General features: G+C 42.8%; 1 protein-coding gene across 1 annotated transcript in view; it reads left to right on the forward strand.

Annotated features, from left to right (window-relative positions):
* The first annotated feature begins 261 nt into the window (after positions 1-261).
* Positions 262-22,821, forward strand: part of MPHOSPH6 (M-phase phosphoprotein 6) — a 28,095-nt gene continuing 5,535 nt past the window's right edge. Inside the window, exons 1-3 of the mRNA XM_032389893.1 lie at positions 262-395; positions 5,716-5,828; positions 17,113-17,203. Coding sequence (XP_032245784.1) covers positions 345-395; positions 5,716-5,828; positions 17,113-17,203 — 255 coding nt within the window. The 5' untranslated portion in view covers positions 262-344. The remainder of the gene's footprint in view (positions 396-5,715; positions 5,829-17,112; positions 17,204-22,821) is intronic.

A 22,821-nucleotide genomic window follows, 5' to 3' on the forward strand; every position in this document is an offset into this window, starting at 1 on the left:
AGGTCTCACCAGCTCCGCTGGGTCGGCGACGCGCGGCGGGACTCGCCACCGGCCGCTCCCAGGGGCCAGAACTCGGGCCTCCTCCGAATGAGGCCTCTTTAGACGGTACCCTCCCCACGTCAAGTGGCTCTCACCCCTGCGTGTCCTTACCCCGAGCTCCTCCGTGAGGCGAGGGCTCCCCGAAGCGACGCGCGGAAATCCGGGGACGCGCCAAGGCGCGAGAAACGGGGGCGGAGCCACGGGGCGGGACGACGTGAATTGCGTGAGACGACGCCACGACGCACGCAGCAGTGGGCGTGCGCAGCGGGACTAGTGCTGGAGCGCGGCTCCGAGTAGGAGCCAATATGGCGGCCGAGCGCAAGACGAAATTGTCCAAGAACTTGCTGCGCATGAAGGTGCGGGGACGCCGGGGAGGCGGGCCGGGCAACAGGGGTACCTGGGCTTCCGGACCTGGCAGGGTCCGACGCGGCAGACGCGCGGGGGCACCAGGGAAGCCACGGAGGGCCTCCAGCTTGGGCATTCATTCATTCACTTAGCGCTTGCTCTGCCTCAGGCACTGGGAACTGGATTATAAATCCGGCGGATTCCCTCATACAGCCTGCGGTGGGATAGGAAAAAGAGACACGTAAGCAAGCAGGATGCCGGGGCACTGAGTGCGGTGATGCTCGGAGCGTCGGAAGCCCCGGGAACTTACTTGGCTTCTGTGGGAAGTGGCCCTAAAGTAGAGATTGAAGGGTAGGTGGGAGGGTGGCCTCAAGGCAACGTAAACCCAGGGAAAAGCGAGTTCAGAAGTCTGAGACGCAAAAAAAAAAAATCCAAGAAATCCCTTGGGATTTCCAAGAACTAAAGATAATTCAGTATGTCTGGAAGGCAAGTAGCAAAAAAGTGGGCCTGGAAAAGTAGCTAGTGGCCACGTGAGGAATTTTAGGCCAGATTAAGAATTTTTTTTTTCCTTTATTTTGTGAACATGGGGAAGCGATTGAGCACGGGTAACAGCATCTTAGCTGTCCTTCTTAATTTTCAAAGTTACTTTAACTGCCCTCTGGAGAATACATTGGTGAGAGAAAGACCTGACAAGTGACAAAATTGCGTTCAGAAAGAGCAAGTTAGAAGTTCTGATGATCTGGTCGCAGTGGCGGTGGGAATAGAATTAGAACAGTTAAAATGAATGTCATGGACTTTAAGCAAAATTGATTTTTAGATTCTAAATCGAATCAATTTCACAAATAATTTCAAAGTGAAAAAAAAAACAAGACAAGGGTAGATAAAAAGGAATGCAGAAATTAAAACATGGGAAACAACCAGGCCTTAAAAACTTGAATAATAATAATAATAATAATAATAGCAAACATTTAATAGTTTCTGGTAGGTGCCAGACAGCTGTTCTAAGTGCTTTGCATATATCAGCCCGTAAAATCCACCTGATAACTCTGAGGTAGATAACAGTTATTACACCTCTCTTAGAGCTGAAGCACTGAAACAGACAAGTAAATAACTTGCCCAAAGTTACACAGCTCACAAGTAGTGTAGACAGAACCAGACTCAGGCAATCTGGCTCCAAAGCCCCTGCTCTTAACTGCTACTCTGTACTGCTTGTCGCTGAACACTACAGCACAGTGTTAGATGTCATGTTTAGAGAATAATTTCCAGAAAAAAGGAAGCAAGGCGTAAATAATGTTCTGAAAGATTGGAGAGTAAATGTTGCATGTGCCAGATTTGGAGTTGAGCTAGGGTGTAACTAGGGATGGATAGGGTGAGTGAGGGTGTAGGGTAAATCATGTAACTTATGGTTTCTAAGGTACTTCTTTCATACATATTAGCAAAATTTGAATTTTTACCCAACAGAGTCTTCTTTTGACTTATGGTTTATAATCAGAGAATTGGGTTGGATTAGCAAAGCAGGCAGATCAAATGAAGATGTGCCTGAGTGATTAGGACTCAGACCAAAGATCTGACTAAAGAGTTAGGAAGGAAGAAGTTACCTTAAAAGTATCAACCCCTACCCCAGTGGGGGGAAGACTCAACAGGACTTTGGAAGCAAAGGAGGGGGGGGAAATATTACACAGATTTTCTAGTTGGGTTAGCAGCTTCAGTCATTGATGAGAAAGAACTTATTGGCAGGACAGCAGGAAATAATATATATACAGATAGAGGAGTGTCCTGTGAGAATGAATGGAGCACTGCATTAGGTTGCTGTGTCCAGTGTAACTGTAGCTGTTCAGAGAGTTGAGAGTTGAGAATTTAATACTAATACATTTGTTTTCAAGTGTACGTGAAATCCTCTGCCTTGGTCACCTGTTGGGAACTGGAGGGTGATCCTGATGGGAAGTAGAGAGTGAAGGATGTAGGTGGTATTTCTGTCAGTGTAATGGAATGACTGTAGAGAGGGCACTTCTTTGTGATTTTAGCTCTTTGGGGCTCTTAAGACAGGAGTTGGTAAACTTTTTCTGTAAAGGGACAGATAATAAACACTTTAGGCTTGTGGGCCAGTCACTGTTGCACGTACTCACCTCTGCCATTGTAGCTCAGAACCAGATGAGCATATCTTTGTTCCAATAAAACTTTATTTACAGCAATTGATGTCCAGCCTAAGGACTGTAATTTGTGATACCTGCTGTAGGCCCTCACTTGTGAGTAAAGCCAAGTCACTAAGCTTTAACAGAGAGTTCTTAGATGCTGTAGAGTCAGGAGAATTGGATTGCTAAATCTGGAGTTGCTTGATTCATATTCATAGGGTGTTCTAGCCTTTCCATGTGTACAGAATACACGCACGTGCGTGCACACACACAGACATATATAGCTATTTTGTATGCCATAAATAATACTTACTTGACTAAAAATAGGAGATAAAAAGGCAGTTGGGTAGGATTGGTGAGTTGTATCACCAAGAATATAAGTGATGAAATGAGGCATCTGGGTTTAAAGAACCATCCAAGAAAGAGAGTCTGGGAGAATAAGACAAGTCTGGATTTACATTCAGAGAACCTTTGTTTTTTTAAAGATTTTTATTTATTTATTTGACAGAGAGAGAGAAAGAGTGAACACACAAGCAGGAGGAGCAGCAGAGGGAGAGGGAGAAGCAGGCTCTCCACTGAGCACTGGTGCATCTGGTACTCAGGCTGCAGTGGATATACGAGAGTTCAGCAAAGGTTTTCTGAGGGGCACCTGGGTAGCTCAGTCAGTTGAGCATCTACCTTGGGCTCAGGTCGGCCAGGGTCGGGCTCCCTCAGCGCAGAGCCTGTGTATCGGTGACTCTTGTATATCTGCTGCAGCCTGAGTACTAGTATAGAAGATGAACAAGAGACATAGTCTGCCGTTCAGAATCTCTGTCTTTTGGGAGACACAGAAGAAACATAATGAACAATAAGCCAGTGCGTATAAGGCTCTTAGACGTAGGGAAAGATGTTCTTTTATGGGAACAGGTCTGTGAAGAGCTTGGCCAAACAACAGTCAGGAGGGCCCAAAGGACATGTGCTCTGGGCCTTTACAAGTGGATATTTTGCCAGGAAGAAAATGGAAACATGTTGAGTAGCAGAGGCAGAAAGATTGGGAAGTACAGGATATGCATTCCAGAAACTGCCAGTTCTTTCCTGGGTGAGGATAGAGACACAGGTAAAAGGATGAAGACTACAAAACACTTTAGATAGAGTGTAAACATTTCCTTTACATTTATTTAAAATAATGATGGATTCACAGGAAGTTGCAAAAAATGTACAGGGAGAGCCTATGTACCCTTCACTCCCTGTCTTCTATTGCTAGAGTACGGTGCAAAGCCAGGAAATTGACAGTGGTACAATTCACAGAGCCACCATTTTATGTCACCATTTTACTCGTGTGTGTGTGTGATCTTTCCATACAGCTTATCATGTGCAGATTTATGTAACTACCACCACATTCAAGATACAAAACTGTTTCATCACCATGAGGAGCAGGGAGCCCGATGCGGGACCCGATCCCAGGACTCTGGGATCATGACCTGAGGTGAAGGCAGACACTTAACCGACTGAGCCACCCAGGTGCCCAATTTTGTTATTTTAAAGATATTCTATTAATGGAATTGTACAATATGTAAACTTGTGAGGTTGGCTTTTTTTCACTCAGCATAATTCACTGAGTTCCATCTAAGTTGTTGGATATCAATAGCTCCTTCCCTTTTTTATTGCTGAGTAGTATTCCATGCTATGGAACTATCATAGGGCTTAACCATTCACCTGTTGAAGAGTATGTTGGTTGTCTTCAGTGTTTGGCTATTAACAAATAGAGCTGCTGTGAATATTCCTGTATGAGTTTTTGAGTGAACGTAAGTTTTCATTTCTCTGAGATAAATGCTCAAGAGGACAATTCCTAGGTTGTATGGTAAGTGCATGTTTAGTTGGATAAGAAACTGTCAAGCTGTTTTCCGCAGAGGTTGTACCATTTTATATTCCCACCAGCAATGTATGAGTGATCCAGTCACACCACATTCTCATCAGAACTGGATGTTATCACTGTATTTTATTTGTAAATGTTTTTCAAGTTTCATCATTTCATTTAGTATTCATTGGTAAAGCCCTTATGCCTAAAAATGCTTGTGTTTTTGGAAGGGTTGGAATGGAGGGAAAAGTAATATAGAGCTTGGACAAGGGAAAGAAATAAGGATAAATGGAAGCTAGTGAAATTCTAGAGCTAACTTCTGGAGGCTCCTGGATGTTTTCTGAATTTATTTTTTCCTTATTAATATTCTATCATTTTGCTGTGTTCACTGGTCCCCGGAGGAAATATTGTTTATGGAGGGAAGAGACTAGCAGCTAGACTGCTGATTTCTCTACTGGCCTATTTTGAGTTGAGTTTCTGCACTTTTTAGAATAAAGAGCAGCCACAGAGGTAATCAGTCTTTCAGAGGACAAATATACGTGAAGAGCAGGCTTATGGATACAGCTTTGCTTTGGTCTGTGTTTACAGACCCTTTACTACATATCATTCATCACGCTGAAACTGAGCAAGGAGACAATCTAGACAAAGTCCCTGCCCTCAGGGTCTTCAGAAGAGACAGGTGCTCAAGAAATTAAAGTGTGGTGAGACTGTTTCAGGATGTCATATGAAGCATCTAGGAGAGAAATGCCAGTTTGGCTTGCAGGTGTCAGAGATGATTTCACAGAGATGGAGGAGCTTTTCCTATATATCAGAAGGGCTAGGAGTTGCCCAGGTGGAGGAGCATGAGAAAAGGCATTCCAGACCAAGATCAGCAGGTACAGAGACCAGTGGGCTCCGTGGGTCATCAAGAGATTCAGAAAGTATTGAGTCTCTCCTATTTCTGCTCCTCTCACTTTCCGTCTCTACCTGCCTGTCCGGATCTGTATCTTTTGTCTTAGCCCTTCCCCACTGGCTACTATGTAAAACTGAAACATTTATGAGCTACTTACCTAATACAGTTTTTTTATGGTTTGTTTTTGTTAAATTAGACAAACTAAAGTACGGTAAAGATCTTTCCGAAGTCTTCTGAAGGAAGTCCACATTACTTTTTTGTGTGCTCTAGTGGGCTCCCTGCTAGTCTGGTGTGACGTTCTCAAGGGCAGAGCTAAGCTGCTTTGGTCTCAGCACCTCCACCCTCACCCCTGAGATAGTATTCCTGGAGAAATGAGGGAAAGCACATGGAGGAATAAAGTCATTTGAGTTTTCTTCAACTCTAAGTTGAGAAAACTAGTTGCTGACACTGATTTTGTTTTGTTTTGACAGTTCATGCAAAGGGGACTGGACTCGGAGACCAAGAAACAACTAGAAGAGGAAGAAAAGAAAATCATTAGTGAAGAGCACTGGTATTTGGATTTGCCAGAGCTTAAAGAAAAAGAGTAGGTTAATTAGAAATTATATTAATGATGCTTTGGGCCTTCAGAGGGAAATCCCTATAAATGGGACTCATCGTTCCAGTGACCACAAAGCCTATAAAATAGTATCTCTTCAGTTTCTTGAATTAGCTTTGCAAATAGTTTTCTAAAATTATTAAATCTATATAAGTTCTACTTGGATTTATACATTTTTACTGGCCCTCATTTATAACGTTGTTCTTTTTCTATAATGAATAAAGGAATCTAGCCCATTCATCTCTGGTAATAACTGGGGAGCTTTTATGAGAATCTGCGGTATGCTCCCTGTCACATTAAGTTTGAAGATTAAGTTGGAAGGTGTGTACTTTAGGCCTCTCCAGTTTTGTTTGAATAGTAGAGTTCTTAAAAGCAAGTCAAGAGTTTAGGGTGTGTTTCTTTTCTTTTTTCTTTTAATTTTTACTGCTTTTAATACCAGTCACCTTAACTAACATTTATTGAGTCTATAACATGTGCCAGGAACTGAGCTAAGCATTTAAAATCTCTTAATTATTTAATCCTCAGAGCAGACTTAGGAGCTGGCTACTGTCATTCCATTCCATCCATTTTATAGCTGAGGAATCTGAAGCTTGAGAGAGTAACTTGCCCAGAGTCAGCCAACTGGTCATGGCTAATGCTGGATACCCCATACTAGACTGTTTCTCTTCCATCTCTAAGCGTTGTTGATGCTTGAGAAATAATTTTGAATGAAGGAGTGATAGGTTCATATCATCCATTGATTTTTATCTAAATTCTTAAAGCTACCATTTCTCCTCGGTGCTTTTCTTATCTTAGTGAGCTCTGTGGTATGGTAGTTTTATTTCAACTTTGTCAGATGATGGAAGATGCTGCTTATTCAGGCACATTTATGTTTTTCCTTTCTTTACCTAATAATTTTTTTGTTTTGTTTTGTTTTTGTTGTATTCCTTTGTTCATTTGGCTGACCTCTCTGGATCTTTTCTGGAAGGCTATATACCCTTCCCTAAAGATAGAAAGCATGCCCCACCAGAGATATGGAAGGAAGGTACTTTGTTTTCTCTGCTTGCTTCTTTGTTTGCTTTTCTCTGCTGCTTCTCGGAGGAAGCAAGGTGGCCCTGAGGAAGGGGAAGACAAAGCCAGAGACGGTGTGGATTTGGGAGCGGGGTGGTGTAGGAAGGGACCATTACTGGTAAGGATCTATAATTTAATTTTATGCCTTGACTGAACTTGCACAAAGTATTCCAGATTTTTTTTTTACTTATTGTTATTGAAGGGCAAGATGGTTTCTATCTTGTTTTCAGTATTTTTCCCCACAACATAACATATTCCCAGAAAAATGACCTTTAGATTCCTTTCCTGGGAGGCAAATGTCTCCATCCTTTTGGGCTACTATAACAAAATACCACAGACTTGGTAGCCTACAAAGAACAGAAATTTATTTCTCACAGTTCTGGAGGCTGGAAATCCAAAATCAAGGCACTACTCTGGTGGTGTTTTGGTGATGGCTGTCTCCCTGGTTCATAGCCAGCAGCTTCTCACTGTGTCCTCACCTGGTGAAAGGGGCTAGGAGGTTCCTTTTCTTTTTGTCTTTTTTAAAAATTTATTTATTTATTTGAGAGAGAGAGCAGGGCAGGTAGCTGGGTGTTAGGGCAGAGGGAGAGAGAGTCTCAAGCCGACTCCATGCTAAGCACAGAGCCGACTCAGGGCTCGATCTCCATGATGCCAAGATCACAACCTGAGCCGAAACCAAGAGTTGGAGGCTTAACCAACTGTGTCACCCAGGCACCCCAGGTCTAGGGGATTCTGTGGAGTTTCCTTTGTAAGGTGCTAATCCCATTTATGAGGGCCCCACCCTCATGACTTCAGCTACTTCCCAAAGGCCTCATCTCCTAATACCATCATCTCTGGGGGTTAAGATTTCAACATATGTATTTTGTGGGGGATACAAGCAGTCAGACCCTAGCAAGAAATAATACACCTTTGCCACCATTCAGTGCCTATTTGTGTATAGATGTGTCTATTAGATTAAGTCGTTGGCAGGAAAAGATGACACTGTCAAATGGGGTAATTCGAGAGTATAACAGAGTAGGGCACAGGGAGGCCATCAGGGACGGTGCATAAGCTTGGGGTATGGGGAGTAATTTCCACTCCAGGCCCAGAGGGTCAAGGGGAGGGAATGGTTACTGAATCTGAAGACATCTTACAAGAGCTGCTATCTTCATAAAAGAGCACAGCCAGCCTGACGTAATCCCTTAGGAAGGAAGCCTGGTTCCAGACTGCAAAGGACCCCTTCCATGTGTAACATTTAAATCAGCCTCCCAGGATACAGAATGGGGGGAGATCATGAGAAGTAGATCTGGAGAGAAAAATGGATGGTATTTCTTCACGGTATGTGTTTTTTAACACCCCAAATAGGGAGCCAGAGGAATGGATTAGTTAATTAAGTGCATGGGCTCTGGAATCCGGCAGATCTGTGTTTGATGCCCAGCTCTGCCACTTGCTTACTTGTGACCTTGGACAAGGTGTGTGACTCCTCTTTTGTCATCTGTGTATTGGGTATGGTGATAACATCTGTCGCATACGTTTTGAGAAGTAAATGAGCTAAGGTATGTGACGCCTTTACCCCAGCAGGTCAAGCCCAAAGCACGATAAACACTCCTAGCACGTGTATTGCCTTATACTTGAATATTACGAAATTCGCCCATTCCTTCTTGCTCTTTTGTGTTTGTGAGTCTTTCCTTGATGTATCTGAATTATTCCAGAGGGTTACTGCTCTCTTCGAAATTGGCGGCTTCGCTGTGTAGATGCTCTGGAAGTCTGGAGGTCGCCATCCGTGATGTCTGCCCTATCGCCCTGTAATTCAGTGAGGACGGTTAGGACTTTTAGTCCACAGCTTCCCTGGGGGGCTACCACTAGCCAGTGCCTGAGCTGTGAGGGGGATGAGGGACTGCTTTGCCTCAACTGGGAACACCTGCGGGGCCTTCTAGGCCTCCCCCCCTCCCCCCAGAGCTCCTCATAGGGGCTGAGGCCTTAGTGTAGCCACATTGCAGGTCACCTCTTCCTGCCCAGTCCTGCCATCCTCATTTCCATAGAGGGGCATCTCCCAAACAGCCCTGGCCGATAATACTTCTGCACACAATTCTGTCTCAAAGTCTGTTTCTGGGGAACCTGAAAGAAGACGCTTGCTATAAATTCCTAGAAGTAGAATTTACAGATCAAAGATTGTGCTGTGTTTTTGCCATATTTTTCTCCAAAGGATGTGCCCCAGTACAGAGACTAGCCAGTTTAATTGCTTTTTTGCCATAGAATGTTGCTTTAAAAGTATATTTGGCTACCATGTTCTTGTGCTTGTATATTGTGGCCTAATGAATGTTGGGAACTGTGAGATCTGAGATTGTACCCTACGTGCAAATTAATAGATTAGCTGGACACAGTTTCATGGATGCTGGTGGAAGGTACAAGACTCTTGGGTCAGACACAAGGACTTCATTACTCACAGCACAGCAAACAGTACGAGCATCTCTTTTGCATCATTTCCCCTGTGTCCCTCAAATCTCATGGGGGATGATGTGGCGAGGCCCACCTGTATGTGTTGCCCACAATAGGTTTGTATCACAGCTGAGAAGTCTTGAATTTAGGAAATCTCTATCTTTAATACAGGACTGCAAGCCAACTTGCCCTTAGCTCCCAAAGAAAGACATTATTATACTGGATATTAAGCAAGTCTGCACTTTGCTCAAAAGGAAGACAATAGCTCTGCCTTTCAAAGTGGTTCACTATACACACATCCCTGAAAAGATGTTCCAGACCAAAAGGGCATTTAGTGTCTCATTCACTGGAGAGACCCATAGAGAATTGTTTCCCTACAGTGAGTTTTTCCCCCGCTTTGCCATGCATGTTATTTGTGGCTTTAAGGCAAGTCTGGGTGTTTTTTTTTGGTTTGTTTTTTGAGCAGTAGTTTCTCATCTGTAAAAATAGATGAAATAGATAATATCTTGGATGTGTTTTGGCTCTAAAATTATGGATCCTTATTAACAAAAATTAAGGATATTAAAATACAGAATGCTTACAGTTTTAGAATATTTAATTTTTTGCTAATTCTGTATTTAATTAATGTTCCTAATTATTGAAACTGCTTGTAGATAAGGAAACACCTATGCTCCTTTTTATATTAAAGTTATTGTGTCAGTGGAAACCTCTGGGAAAGCCCTCTGACTGGAGCAGTGGTCCTGCTGTGCATCCATTCCTAGCCTCTGGATCTGTCTTTTGTCTTGAGTGCTTAATCGTGTAGTTATGGTGTTTTCCTGCGAGGGTGATGGATTTGGGAGAGGGATGAGGTTTTATCAGCTGCACTCGATAATGACCAAGATTAGGCAATTGAGAGGGAATCCCAAACCTTATGGAAAAGGTTGAACAAAAGGTTCTGGAGAATGTGTGCCTCAATTTAGGCTCCCTCAGGGAAGGGGGTTCCTGAAGGAAGTGAGGTGCTGGCTGAACTAGAGGGCCAGGGAGAGAGGAACCCGAAGAACAGTGGTTCTCAAAGTTTTGGGCTCAAGGATCATTTACAGTTTATAAAATTACTTAGAACCCCTGAAGAGCTTCTATTTGTGTGGTTTATTTCATGTCGATATTTAATGTGTAAAATTACAACAAAATTTTTTAAATGCTCACTTTAAAGACAGACTCATATTGTTAACATAAATAACACATTTTTCATGAAATGTAACTGTTTCCCAGGGTGCCTGGGTGGCTTAGTCGGTTAAGCATCTGCCTTTGGCTTAGGTCATGATCCCAGGGTCCTGGGATTGGGCCCCACATTGTGCTCCCTGCTCAGCGGGGAGCCTTCTCCCTCACTGCTGCTCCCCCTGCTTGTGCTTCCTTTCTCCTTCTCTCTCTCTAATAAATAAATCTTTTTTAAAAAGAAAGAAAGAAAAGTAACAGTTTCCCAAGACCAAAAAATGTTAATGAGAAGAAAGGCATTATCTTATATTTTTGTGAATCTTCTGATGTCTGGTATTGTCAGAGATGGGTTGATTCTCTGGGTAGATTCTCTTAAATTCTGCACTCAGCCTGTTGTAGTCTGTTGTTTTGGTTGAGGCCCGTAAAGAAAATCCGCCCTTACACAAGTGATGTAATTGAAAGGGGAGGAGTATTATAATAGCCTTTTCAGATAATTTTTTGACACTACTCCAAAACCCAGTAACTCGTAGTTTCTTTAACTGCAGTATGGAATCTCAAAGTGTCAATACAGTTTTCATAATCATTAGTCTACCTTGCATTTGGAATAGATCTTTTATCCATGCATGATTTCTTAACATCATGCATTTCTCATTTGGAATATATTAGTTCAGTGAGTTGTATAGATTTTCTAAATGTTAACTTAATTCCTTATATGATACTAAAAACCATATTCATTAATATTACCATGGGTTCATCAGAAAAATCTTTTAAGTATTGAGAAGCTTCAAGCCCAAGATGACATGCACAAGCTATTCAGATTCTCATTTTTGCTCAAAAGCTTGAATTTCGTAACTGGCAACAAGTACTGTCAGTTGTTCCTTTGAAGTGACAAGTTCATCTGATTCATTTTCAGAAAAGCGTCTGCCAAGTACCCCAGTCCGAGTAACCATAGTTATAGTGTTCCATGATAAAAGTGGCTAGTTCAACTGAGAACTTGATCACACAAGTGCATTTCCTCAAGATGGTCGTCATGCCTCACTGTGCAGAAGTACTTAGCATTTGCATGCGGAATATTTTTGAAAAGTGTAATCAAGGGGCAAGATTAATGAAAATTAATAAATTTTTTACTGCTCCATCAAGAACATTCTTATCAGCTTCTTTCCCTTTTTTTAGACTTTGAAAACCAGCAGTGACTACTAGCGTAGTATGGTGTCCCTACTTTCATTCATGCCAGGATGAGCTCTTACTCACAATTGCTTTTGCACCCTCTGTGTGAGTGTCGACAGTGAAGAAGACAACATCTTTTTTTTTTTAAGATTTTATTTATTTATTTGACAGAGACACAGCGAGAGAGAGAACACAAGCAGGGGGAGTGGGAGAGGCAGAAGCAGGTTCCCACTGAGCAGGGAGCCCAATACGCAGCTCCATCCCAAGACCCTGGGATCATGACCTGAGCTGAAGGCAGACGCTTAACGGCTGAGCCACCCAGGCACCCCAAAGAAGACAACATCTTAATGTCACCGGGAAAATACTTTTGACCTCCTACCCGTGCTCCCTTCTGTCACTCCTTCCCAGTCATGGAGGCCTCCTCGCTGTTTCTCAGGTGGGCCCCTTACACTCCCTTCTCGGGGTCTTTAACTGGTCCCGCAGCTGTTCTTCCCCAGGCCTCATGTTGTGTTCCTCATTGCCTCCTGAACTTGGCTCAGATGTCATCAATCCAAGAAGCCCATCCAGACCCCTTTTCATACAGCAGCCAAAGACAAGTTCTTTAGATAAAAAGAATTTGAATGAATTGGATAGATCGTTTTCATTTTGTAGCTGAACTAATGTGACATCGCTCCTTGCTGAGTTAGGGATAAGGACTAAACCACGTGGAGTTGTCCCACAAAGGAAACTTTTTGCAGCAAATAAAGAGATCACGGGGAATAACTTCCAAAGCCATGATTCTCCCAAGTGAGGGTGAGTGGGTTTCTTTTATTTAGGGTTAGGATGAATATTCAGAAAGGGGGGGCTTTGTCATCACATGTAATGGCAGACAGGAGGTTGTGTAGGCATACGTAAAAAAACATGCCTATACACATATCCTGTTATGTTAATGAAGGTTGTGCTCCTCTGAGGGTGGAGACTAACTTGACAGTGAAGCCGAGGTAACTGTCTCTCAACCGGCGAAAGGCTCATGGGAGTGCTCCAAGAGCTAGTATAAACTGGATGGGGCGGGGTCTTGGGCTCCTGATGCAAGACCTTGCTTGCTTTTGAAACAGCACAGGGAGTTTTACCAGTGGTTTATTGTCTCTGATTTGGCTAGGCTATTTCCTGGCCTGGTAGAGTGTTAGTTTTTGCTTTCTCTTTGTTCCTTTAAAATCTTTAACTACTGAGGTTTTTGTGTTTCTTTGTGATTCTGACACCTCCTAGGAGGTTGTGCTAGAAGTGTGCTTGAGCAAGTAGGGCAGGGATCCCAGAAAATAGCTGGGGGCCTAAAATGACTTCTCTGGTGTCATGCTATGTCTTGTCTTTCTTTTTTGGGGGACACCTAACTCTTTCTGCTTACAATTTCTCCTCAGTAAAAGTGGAATTGCTGGGTCATAAGGTTGGCATATCGTTAACTTTATGAGAAACTTTCAGACTGGTTTCCACAGTAACTGCACCGTTTTATTACACTTTCACTAAGGAAGTAGAATTCTGATTTTTCCCACGTCCTTCCAACATTTTGTGTTACCTTTTTAATTTTATCTATTCTGTCATTCTAGTGGTATCTCATTATGATTTTTAATCTGCATTTTCCTGGTGACTAATAATATTAAAGAACTCTCATGTGCTTATTGGCATTTTCGTATCTCCCTTTGTGAAGTCCCTATTCAAATCTTTTGCGCATTTTTAAAAATGAGATGGTTCTTTTTTTTCTAGCATCTTATATTACGTAATTATCCATCCCTCTATACATCTGTCAATTCATTTTATTTTTAGTGTATTTCAGAGTAAGTTGCAAACATGCATATCATTAACTAGAATTCAATGTATAAGGTTTTGTTTTGTTTCTTGATAAAGCTTACATACTTCTATACAGGTAGGAGTTCTTTATATTCTGAACACAGGTCCTTTAACAGATACATGTATTGTGAATATGTTCTCCCAGTTTGTGGCCTGCCTATTTCTTTCTTTTTTTTTTGTTTTTTTAAGATTTTATTTATTTGTCAGAGGGGGAGAGAGAGAGAGAGTGCGAGCACAAGCAGCAGAAGTGGCAGGCAGAGGGAGAAGCAGGCCCCGGGCTGAGCAAGGAGCCCGATGCGGGACTCCATTCCAGAACCCCAGGATCAAGACCTGAGCTGAACGCAGACACTTCTTTTTTTTTTTTTTTAATATTTTATTTATTCGAGGATGCCTGGGTGGCTTAGTCGGTTATGTGTCTGCCTTCAGCTCAGGTCATGATCCCAGGGTCCTGTAATCTAGCCCTGTGTGGAGCCCTGCTTCCTGCTCCCTGCTCCCTGCTCAGCGGGGAGCCAGCTTTTCCCTCTTCTTCCCACTCAGGCTCTCTCTTGCTGTCTCTGTTGCTATCTCTGTTTCTCCGTCTCAAATAAATAAATAAATAAATAAAATCTAAAAAAAATATTCACTGGTGAAGCTATGTGGATCTGGAGTTTTCTCTGTGGAAAGATTCTTAATAATGCATTCAGTTTTTTTGATGTAGGACTATTCTAATTTTTCACTTCAGATATTGTTTTTTATGTTGTAAAATTTCTATTGGGTGAGTTTTCGTAGTTTCCATATTTTAATTCAGGTTCCCTATTTGTGTCTTCATTACATTCCTGTGTTTCTTTAAATCCTTGAACATGGGGCGCCTGGGTGGCTCAGTCGTTAAGCGTCTGCCTTCGGCTCAGGTCATGATCCCAGGGTCCTAGGATCGAGCCCCGCATCGGGCTCCCTGCTCAGCGGGAAGCCTGCTTCTCCCTCTCCCACTCCCCCTGCTTGTGTTCCCTCTCTCGCTGTGTCTCTCTCTGTCAAAAAATAAATAAAATCTTTAAAAAAAAAAATAAAAAAATAAATCCTTGAACATATTTATAATAACTGTTTTTAGGGGCTTCTGGGTGGCTCAGTCAGTTAAGCGTCCAACTCTTGATTTCAACTCAGGTCATGATCTTAGGCTTGTGAAATCGAGCCCCATGCTGGGCATGGAGCCTACTTAAGTTTCTTTCTCTCTCTTTCTCCCTCTCCCCCTCTCCCCCTGCCCCACTCCCCACCCCCATCTAAAAAAAGTAACTGTTTTAAAGTCCTTTTCTATTAATGCCATCATCTTTTTTTATTGATTTGTTTTTCCTCGGTTTATGGGTCACATTTTCCTGCTACCCTACATGTCTAGCAACTTTTTACTGTGTGCCTCACATTATGTATTACCTTGCTGAGTACCTGGATTTTGTCGTCTTCCTTAATGAAGTGTTGAATTTCCCTTAGGCAGTTAATTTACATGCCAATCAGCTTGGTCCCTGTTTTTGTCGGAGTGGGTTTTACAGCCTTGACTTTTGCTAGATGCACCCTACTCCTGAGGTGTGACCTTTCTGTTCAGTGTCACAGGATATTCAGCTTGGTTGGATAGACACAACTCAGACATTTCCCTCCTTTGTGCAAGGTCTTGTATTTGTTCAACATACAGTTTTAGGGTAAATTTTCTTTCTCAGGTATGGTAGGCTGGAAAATGGTACCCCAAATAATATCCAGGTCCTTGTCGCTGGAACCTATGTTAGTTTATACGGCAAAATCGACTTTGCTGGTGTAATTAAGTTAAAGATCTTTAGATGGGGAGATTATTCTGGATTGTCTGGGTGGACCCTAAATACAATCACATATATCTTTATAAAAGGGAGATAGAAGGGAAGGCAGTGTGACCATGGAGGCCGAGGTTGGGGTAATGCAATCACAAGCCAAGTACTCCTAGCTGTCAGCAGAAGCAAGGAATGAATTCTCTCCTATAGCCTCTGGAGGGAGCGCAGCTCTGCCAACACCTTGATTTTGGTCCAGTGAAACTGGCTGTAGACTTCCAGAATTGAGAGCATAAGTTTCTGTTGCTTTAACCCACCAATTTTGTGGTAATTTCTTCCAGCAGCCCTAGAAAACTAATGCACCAGGGAATTGTTCTCTGGAAATTGTTTTTTTTTCCCCTGACACTGTTGAACTTGTTCTGCGCATGGATAGCCTAGAATTCAGCCAGACATTCCAGGGGACCATGTATGCAGGTCCCAGAATCTCTTTAAGTATCCCCCTCTCTCTGGTATCTTGACCCCTATACTTCAGCCCCCTCTGCAGCCCCGAACTTCAGTTCCTTTGTCTCTTCAGTTCAGTAAGACTGGGCTCGGTTTGGGCTTCCACTCCCTGCTCCAGTCTAAAAGTTGCCTCCAGTCGGAAGGTGGGCATTCATTACCTTCAGTCAGAAAGCTTACTTTGGTTTTTTTCTCTCAGGCACCACAGCCCTGTGCTTTGACTTGTTCTTTGACTTGGAAATAGGACTTATTTAGTCCTATTTTATCATTGGCATACGTAGGAGGACTGGTTTAGTACCAGCTGCTTTCTTTCAGCCAGGTGTGAAATAACCTACTTCACTTTTTTCCACTGTATAATATAAATCTCTTATTTGTCATTTGGCACCACTCTAGAATGTGACCTCCGTGAGAGCAGAGACTCTTATTCGAGGCTGTCCCTCCAGCTTCTAGAACACTGCCTGGCACACAGTTTGGTTTAATAAGTGTTGGCTGAGTGAGTGAATCTTGACACAAGAAGTAGTGTCTACTTTCTGCCAAAGAAGCCCTAAAGGCCACGTATTTACCTTCCTAGTGTGCTTTATGGTTGATAGTTTTACGGTTTCAGGCTGTAGTCAGATATGTTCACCTGGGACTGGGGTAATAAACTGGTGACTCAGAGGAGACTGCCTTCTAGAGACCGAAATGTCGTACCTGCATCCCCTTTTCAGGGCAACACTGGCCTCCCAGTGCCCTCAGCTGTGCAGAGCTTAGTCCCCTCAGGTGCAGCATCATTTTTACTAGGTAGATTTTTTTCATGGTTTTGGTTTTGGGTCATTGACCTAGCTACCCTTATTTCTGCCTATTTTCCATTCCTGCTCATCCAGCTTTCCCAGTGATTCTCTGAGATACCTGGTATCCTTTCAGTAAATTCCTTCTCTGCTGAAGTCAGTCATTGTTTACAGTAAGAGCTCCAGCTAAAACACTGTTAAAGCTGCCTGGGACTCCAATTTCAGAGTATTTAATAAGTACTTAGTAAGAAGTTGGTGGGGTTGGGAGATGTAAACATCAAGGAAACTGCTTCAGATTAGAAAAATCCAGGTTTATTATAAATAGTCTAGGTCTCTGCATTGTGTAGGCATTTACGCAAATTAAATGTGTAATTTAGACGAGGCTGCAGCCTCCAGCTCTTGTCATCTAACGCTTTGCTGGCCAAGGAAATCAGTTTTTATTTCTACCCCTGCATTTAGAAGTCTTACCTTACTTTTACTCGATTCTACTAAGAACCATTAAGTAAGATCGATTTTTCATTTGAAATCTTGACTTTTAGTTGCGGTGCTTTGTTGTAAGTAGACACGCTATTAATACAGGTTTATTTTCCCACTTAGGTGTTTCATAATAGAAGAGCAGAGTTTCTTGTTATGTGAAGATCTTCTCTATGGAAGAATGTCATTCAGAGGATTTAATCCTGAGGTTGAGGTATTAAATATAATTGCTTCAAATTTTAAAATTTTCCAATTGAATTCTTTCTGCTAATAATTGGGTTTCAGTTTTTTCCCACCAGGTACTGTTTCTTCCCATTATATACAAAATAACAAGTCTTGAAATACCAGTGGAGCTATTTAAAGAAATTGCAGCCCTTGCAGCCTGGTTTTATAGCAGAGTTAGCAGATGATTTAAAACAGCAGCACACGCCCCCCGACAGCGCCCTGCAAGTGTTAGAGTTTCAGCTCAGCTCTTTCACAGGAACGTCCGGATTTTGTTCATATGATGCTATTATGAAAACTTATTTTCTGGCACCTGTAAATGTATCTTTTCTAATGGAAAAATGTGACTTAAAAATTGAGTAATTCCGCTTTTCAATAGGCAGTTTTTAATCCAAGCTTGTAAATAGATTTTTAAATGAACCTTTTGGAAAGTTTGTTTGAAAAGTAAATATTCACCTTATGAGCTGTTGATTTGAATTTTCCTGGTTCAGGTTTGTAGAGAAGCACAGACCTTCGTTTAATATTTATTAGAATTCTGGCACATGTACAAAAAGTCATCCTATCAGGTACTCCACCAATGAAATGGAGGTTTATGATATAAAGCTTAGTTTTATAACTGTCACTTGAAGCCAGGGTTTCTCAGCCCTGGCACCACTGACTTCTGGAGCCAGATAATTCTTTGTAGCTGGGGCTGTCCTGTGTATTTTTAGATGTTCAGCAGCGTCCCTGGCCTCTACCCACTAGATACCAGTAGTGTGCGCATGAGCACACACGCATGCACACACACACACACACACACACCCCAGTTGTGACAACCAAAAATGTATCCAGACATTGCCAGAGGTCCCTTGGTGAGCAAAACTACCCCTGATTGAAAATCACTTTCCTGAGGATGCCTATAGAGAATCACAGTTAACCAAGTTAATCGCCAGAGTTTAAGATTATGGGTTTTCTTTTTTTTTTTCCCTTTTTTGAGGGTGTATGATAATTAAGGTGTTCTATTTACACAAAGTCAACACTAGAAGTGTTTGTTTATAATAGGTATTTTCCTTGCCTTAGCCTGCTTAAAGCTTTCGATTTCCGAGAGAGAAGGCAGTGGGGTAAAGGGGGAGTCGGGAGCAAAGATGATGCGTGTGTGCTACCCAGAGACTAGGGCTAGGGGTAGGCAAGCACTCCAGGGTATGTCTCATACAGTGGGAAAAGGATTCTGTTGTGGGAGGCTCTTAGAAGATGGCTTTCATGACTGCTACTCTGTAACACTGAATACGTTCTCTCTGGGGAAAGGTTTTGAACGTTTGGCTTGCATATCTGAGCTGTCATGAGACGTGAGAAGGGTTAGGTATGTATACCTGGTTTTGAAAAGATACCAACTTGAGAGCACTTACTTCATTATAAGCAGGATGTACTTAGAACACATTTTTACAGAAGTCTTCTTTTTTTAAAGATTTATTTATTTGAGAGAGAGAGAGTGGGGAGGGGGCAGATGGAGAGGGAGAGAAAGAATCTTGAGCAGGCTCCCCACTGAGCACAGAGCCCAACATGGGGCTCAGTCCCAGGACCCTGAGATCATGACCTGAGCCAAAATCAAGAGTCAGATACTTAACTGACTGAGCTACCCAGGAGCCCCTAGAACATGTTTTTAGTATTCTGTGTATCTTTAGTGACACCCAGCATGGAGTTTATTTATTCAGTAAATATTCTGTACCTGAGGTTCATCAGCCCTCTTGAGGCACTGGAAATGCAGTAGGAAACTGAGTTCTGTGCCCTCACAGAACTTGTATTCCCAGAATTATTTTCTCTTCAGTCCTTTAAATGTTGGAAAAGCTAATTGAAACTGGTTTCTCTTCTGCTTTCCCTTCCTCATCCTGCCTTTGCTAAAAAAGAAGGTATTGTACATTAAAAAGAATTTTTTTGTCCAGGGTAACAATCAAGAAAGGGTTAATAATGTGAGAAAAAGAAATGGGGGTGAGGAGGGAGGAGAAAGATGGCAGAGGAGTAGGGGACCCTATTTTAACTGGTCCCCGGAATTGAGCTGGATATCTACCAGACCACTCTGAGCACCCACGAAACCAGCCTGAGATGTAAGAAGATCTGGATCTCTACAAACAGAATATCGCAGGCAGTTGGTTTTGAGGTAGGAAGCGGAGAGCCGTGATCCTGCGGGCAGATATCGGAGGATAAACGGCGGCGGGAGGGTGCCTGGACGTGGGGATCCTACACCGCTGGTGAGCGACAGCCTCGCGCGCTGGGACCGGGCACAGACTCGCAGACCGGTAGCGTCGGGAAAGAACTTTAGGGCAGCCCCCGGGGTGGAAAACCAGACCGGCGGGGTCGCGCGCACGCGAACTGCAGCCTCCGAGACGGAAACCCCGAGCGGAGGAGTCACGGGCGCGCGAATTGGGAGCAGCTGGCGGTTTTAGAAGCACAAAGGACAGAGACGTGCCCCGACCTGGAGGCAGGACTGGGGGCGCTGCGGAGGGGCGCACAACCCAGGATGCTGCAGTTTATAGCAGCACGGACAGAAACGGAGACAATGTGGCCTGGAGAGCTCACTGAAGAACAGACTGAGTCTCTCTGCTCAGAGGCAGAGGGTTGGAAACGGTCTCTTCTGCTCTGACTCGCGGAAGAGACGTGGAAAGCCGCCAGGGAAAGGCGCCAGAGAACAAAAGCCCCAAAGACTGATTCCCACTGAGCCCATCCCGCGCCACAGGGGCGCAGGGCAACTCCGCCCAAACAGGGTTGCCTGAGTAACAGCGAGGCAGGCCCCTCCCACAGAAGACAGGCTGGGAAGACAAGAGGCCAGCAACCCTAAGGTCCCAAGAAAACAGGTGCATCTTGCTTGAGTTCTGGTCAATAATTTGGACACTATACATTCCCTCAAACACCCATCAACAGAATGACTAGGAGGAGGAGCCCCCCAAAACAGAAAAGACTCAGAGATTATGACTTATGCTGCAGATTTACAAATGGATGCAGATATAACCAAGATGTCAGAGATGGAATTCAGGCTAGCAATTGTGAAGACAATGGCTAGAATGGAGAAATCAATTAATGGCAACATAGAGTCTCTAAGGGCAGAAATGAAAGCTGAATTGGCAGAACTTAAAAATGCTATCAATGAGATCCAATCCAATCTAGATAATCTAACAGCTAGGGTAACTGAGACAGAAGAGAGAATAAGCGATCTGGAAGACAGTGTAATAGATAAAAAGGGAAAAGAGGAGGCCAGGGAAAAACAACTCAGAATCCATGAAAATAGAATCAGAGAAATAAGTGACACCATGAGGCGTTCCAATGTCAGAATAATTGGAATCCCGGAGGGAGTGGAGAGAGAGAGAGGACTAGAAGATCTATTTGAGCAAATCGTAGCTGAGAACTTCCCTAATCTGGGGAATGAAACAAACATTCGAGTCCTAGAGGCAGAGAGGACCCCTCCTAAGATCAAGGAAAACAGGCCAACACCCCGGCATGTAATAGTAAAACTTGCAAATCTTAGAACCAAGGAAACCATCTTAAGGGCAGTTAGGGGGAAGAGATCCCTTACGTACAGAGGGAGGAATATCAGAATAACGTCAGACCTATCCACAGAGACCTGGCAAGCCAGAAAGGCCTGGCAAAGACATATTCAGGGTACTAAATGAGAAGAACATGCAGCCAAGAATACTTTATCCGGCAAGGCTTTCATTTAGAATGGATGGAGAGATGCAGAGCTTCCACGACCGGCAGAAGTTGAAAGAATATGTGACCACTAAGCCGGCCCTGCAAGAAATATTAAGGGGGGTTCTATAAAAGGAGAAAGACCCCAAGAGTGATCTACAACAGAAATTTACAGGGACAATCTATAAAAACAACGTCTTCACAGGCAACATGATGACAATTAATTCATATCTTTCAATAATCACTCTCAACGTGAATGGCCTAAACGCTCCCATAAAACGGCACAGGGTTGCAGATTGGATAAAAAGACAGGACCCATCCATATGCTGTCTACAAGAGACTCATTTTGAACCTAAAGATACATCCAGACTGAAAGTGAAGGGATGGAGATCTATCTTCCATGCCAGTGGACCTCAAAAGAAAGCTGGGGTAGCAATTCTTATATCAGACAAATTAGATTTTAAACTAAAGTCTGTAATAAGAGACACAGGAGGACACTATATCATTCTTAAAGGGTCTATCCAACAAGAAGATCTAACAATTGTAAATATCTATACCCCCAACATGGGAGCAGCCATCTACATAAGCCAACTGTTAACCAAAATAAAGAGTCATATTGATAACAATACGTTAATTATAGGAGACCTCAATACTCCACTCAGCAATGGACAGATCATCTAAGCAGAAAATCAACAAGGAAACAAGAGCTTTGAATGATACATTGGACCAGATGGACCTCATAGATATTTACAGAACATTCCATCCTAAAACAACAGAATACTCATTCTTCTCGAGCACACATGGAACTTTCTCCAGAATAGACCATATACTGGGTCACAAATCAGGTCTCAACCGATACCAAAAGATTGAAATTATTCCCTACATATTCTCAGACCACAATGCTCTAAAACTGGAACTCAATCACAAGAAAAAATTTGGCAGAAATTCAAACACTTGGAAGCTAAAGACCACTCTGCTCAAGAATGTTTGGGTCAACCAAGAAATCAAAGAAGAACTTAAACAATTCAGGGAAATCTATGAGAACAAAAACACATCGGTCCAAAACCTATGGGATACTGCAAAGGCGGTCCTAAGGGGGAAATACATAGCCATCCAAGCCTCACTCAAAAAAATAGAAAAATCCCGAATTCACCAACTAACTCTATACCTTAAAGAACTAGAGAAAAAGCAACAAACGACGCCTAAGCCACGCATTAGAAGAGAAATAATTAAAATTAGAGCAGAAATCAATGAATTAGAAACCAGAAACACAGTAGATCAGATCAATGAAACTAGAAGTTGGTTCTTTGAAAGAATTAACAAGACTGATAAACCACTGGCCAGACTTTTTTTTTTTTTTATTCTTATGTTAATCCCCATACATTACATCATTAGTTTTAGATATAGTGTTCCATGATTCATTGTTTGTGCATAACACCCAGTGCTCCATGCAGAACGTGCCCTCCTCAATACCCATCACCAGGCTAACCCATCCTCCCACCCCCCTCCCCTCTAGAACCCTCAGTTTGTTTTTCAGAGTCCATCGTCTCTCATGGTTCTTCTCCCCCTCCGATTTCCCCCCCTTCATTCTTCCCCTCCTGCTACATTCTTCTTCTTTTTTTCTTTCTTAACATATATTGCGTTATTTGTTTCAGAGGTCCAGATCTGAGATTCAACAGTCTTGCACAATTCACAGCGCTTACCAGAACATATACCCTCCCCAGTGTCCATCACCCAGTCACCCCATCCCTCCCACCCCACCCCCCACTCCAGCAACCCTCAGTTTGTTTCCTGAGATTAAGAATTCCTCATATCAGTGAGGTCATATGATACATGTCTTTCTCTGTTTGACTTATTTCCCTCAGCATAATACCCTCCAGTTCCATCCACGTCGTTGCAAATGGCAAGATCTCATTCCTTTTGATGGCTGCATAATATTCCATTGTATATATA

Source organism: Phoca vitulina, unplaced genomic scaffold (assembly GCF_004348235.1).
Source record: "Phoca vitulina isolate PV1807 unplaced genomic scaffold, GSC_HSeal_1.0 scaffold56, whole genome shotgun sequence".
Lineage (NCBI taxonomy): Eukaryota > Metazoa > Chordata > Mammalia > Carnivora > Phocidae > Phoca > Phoca vitulina.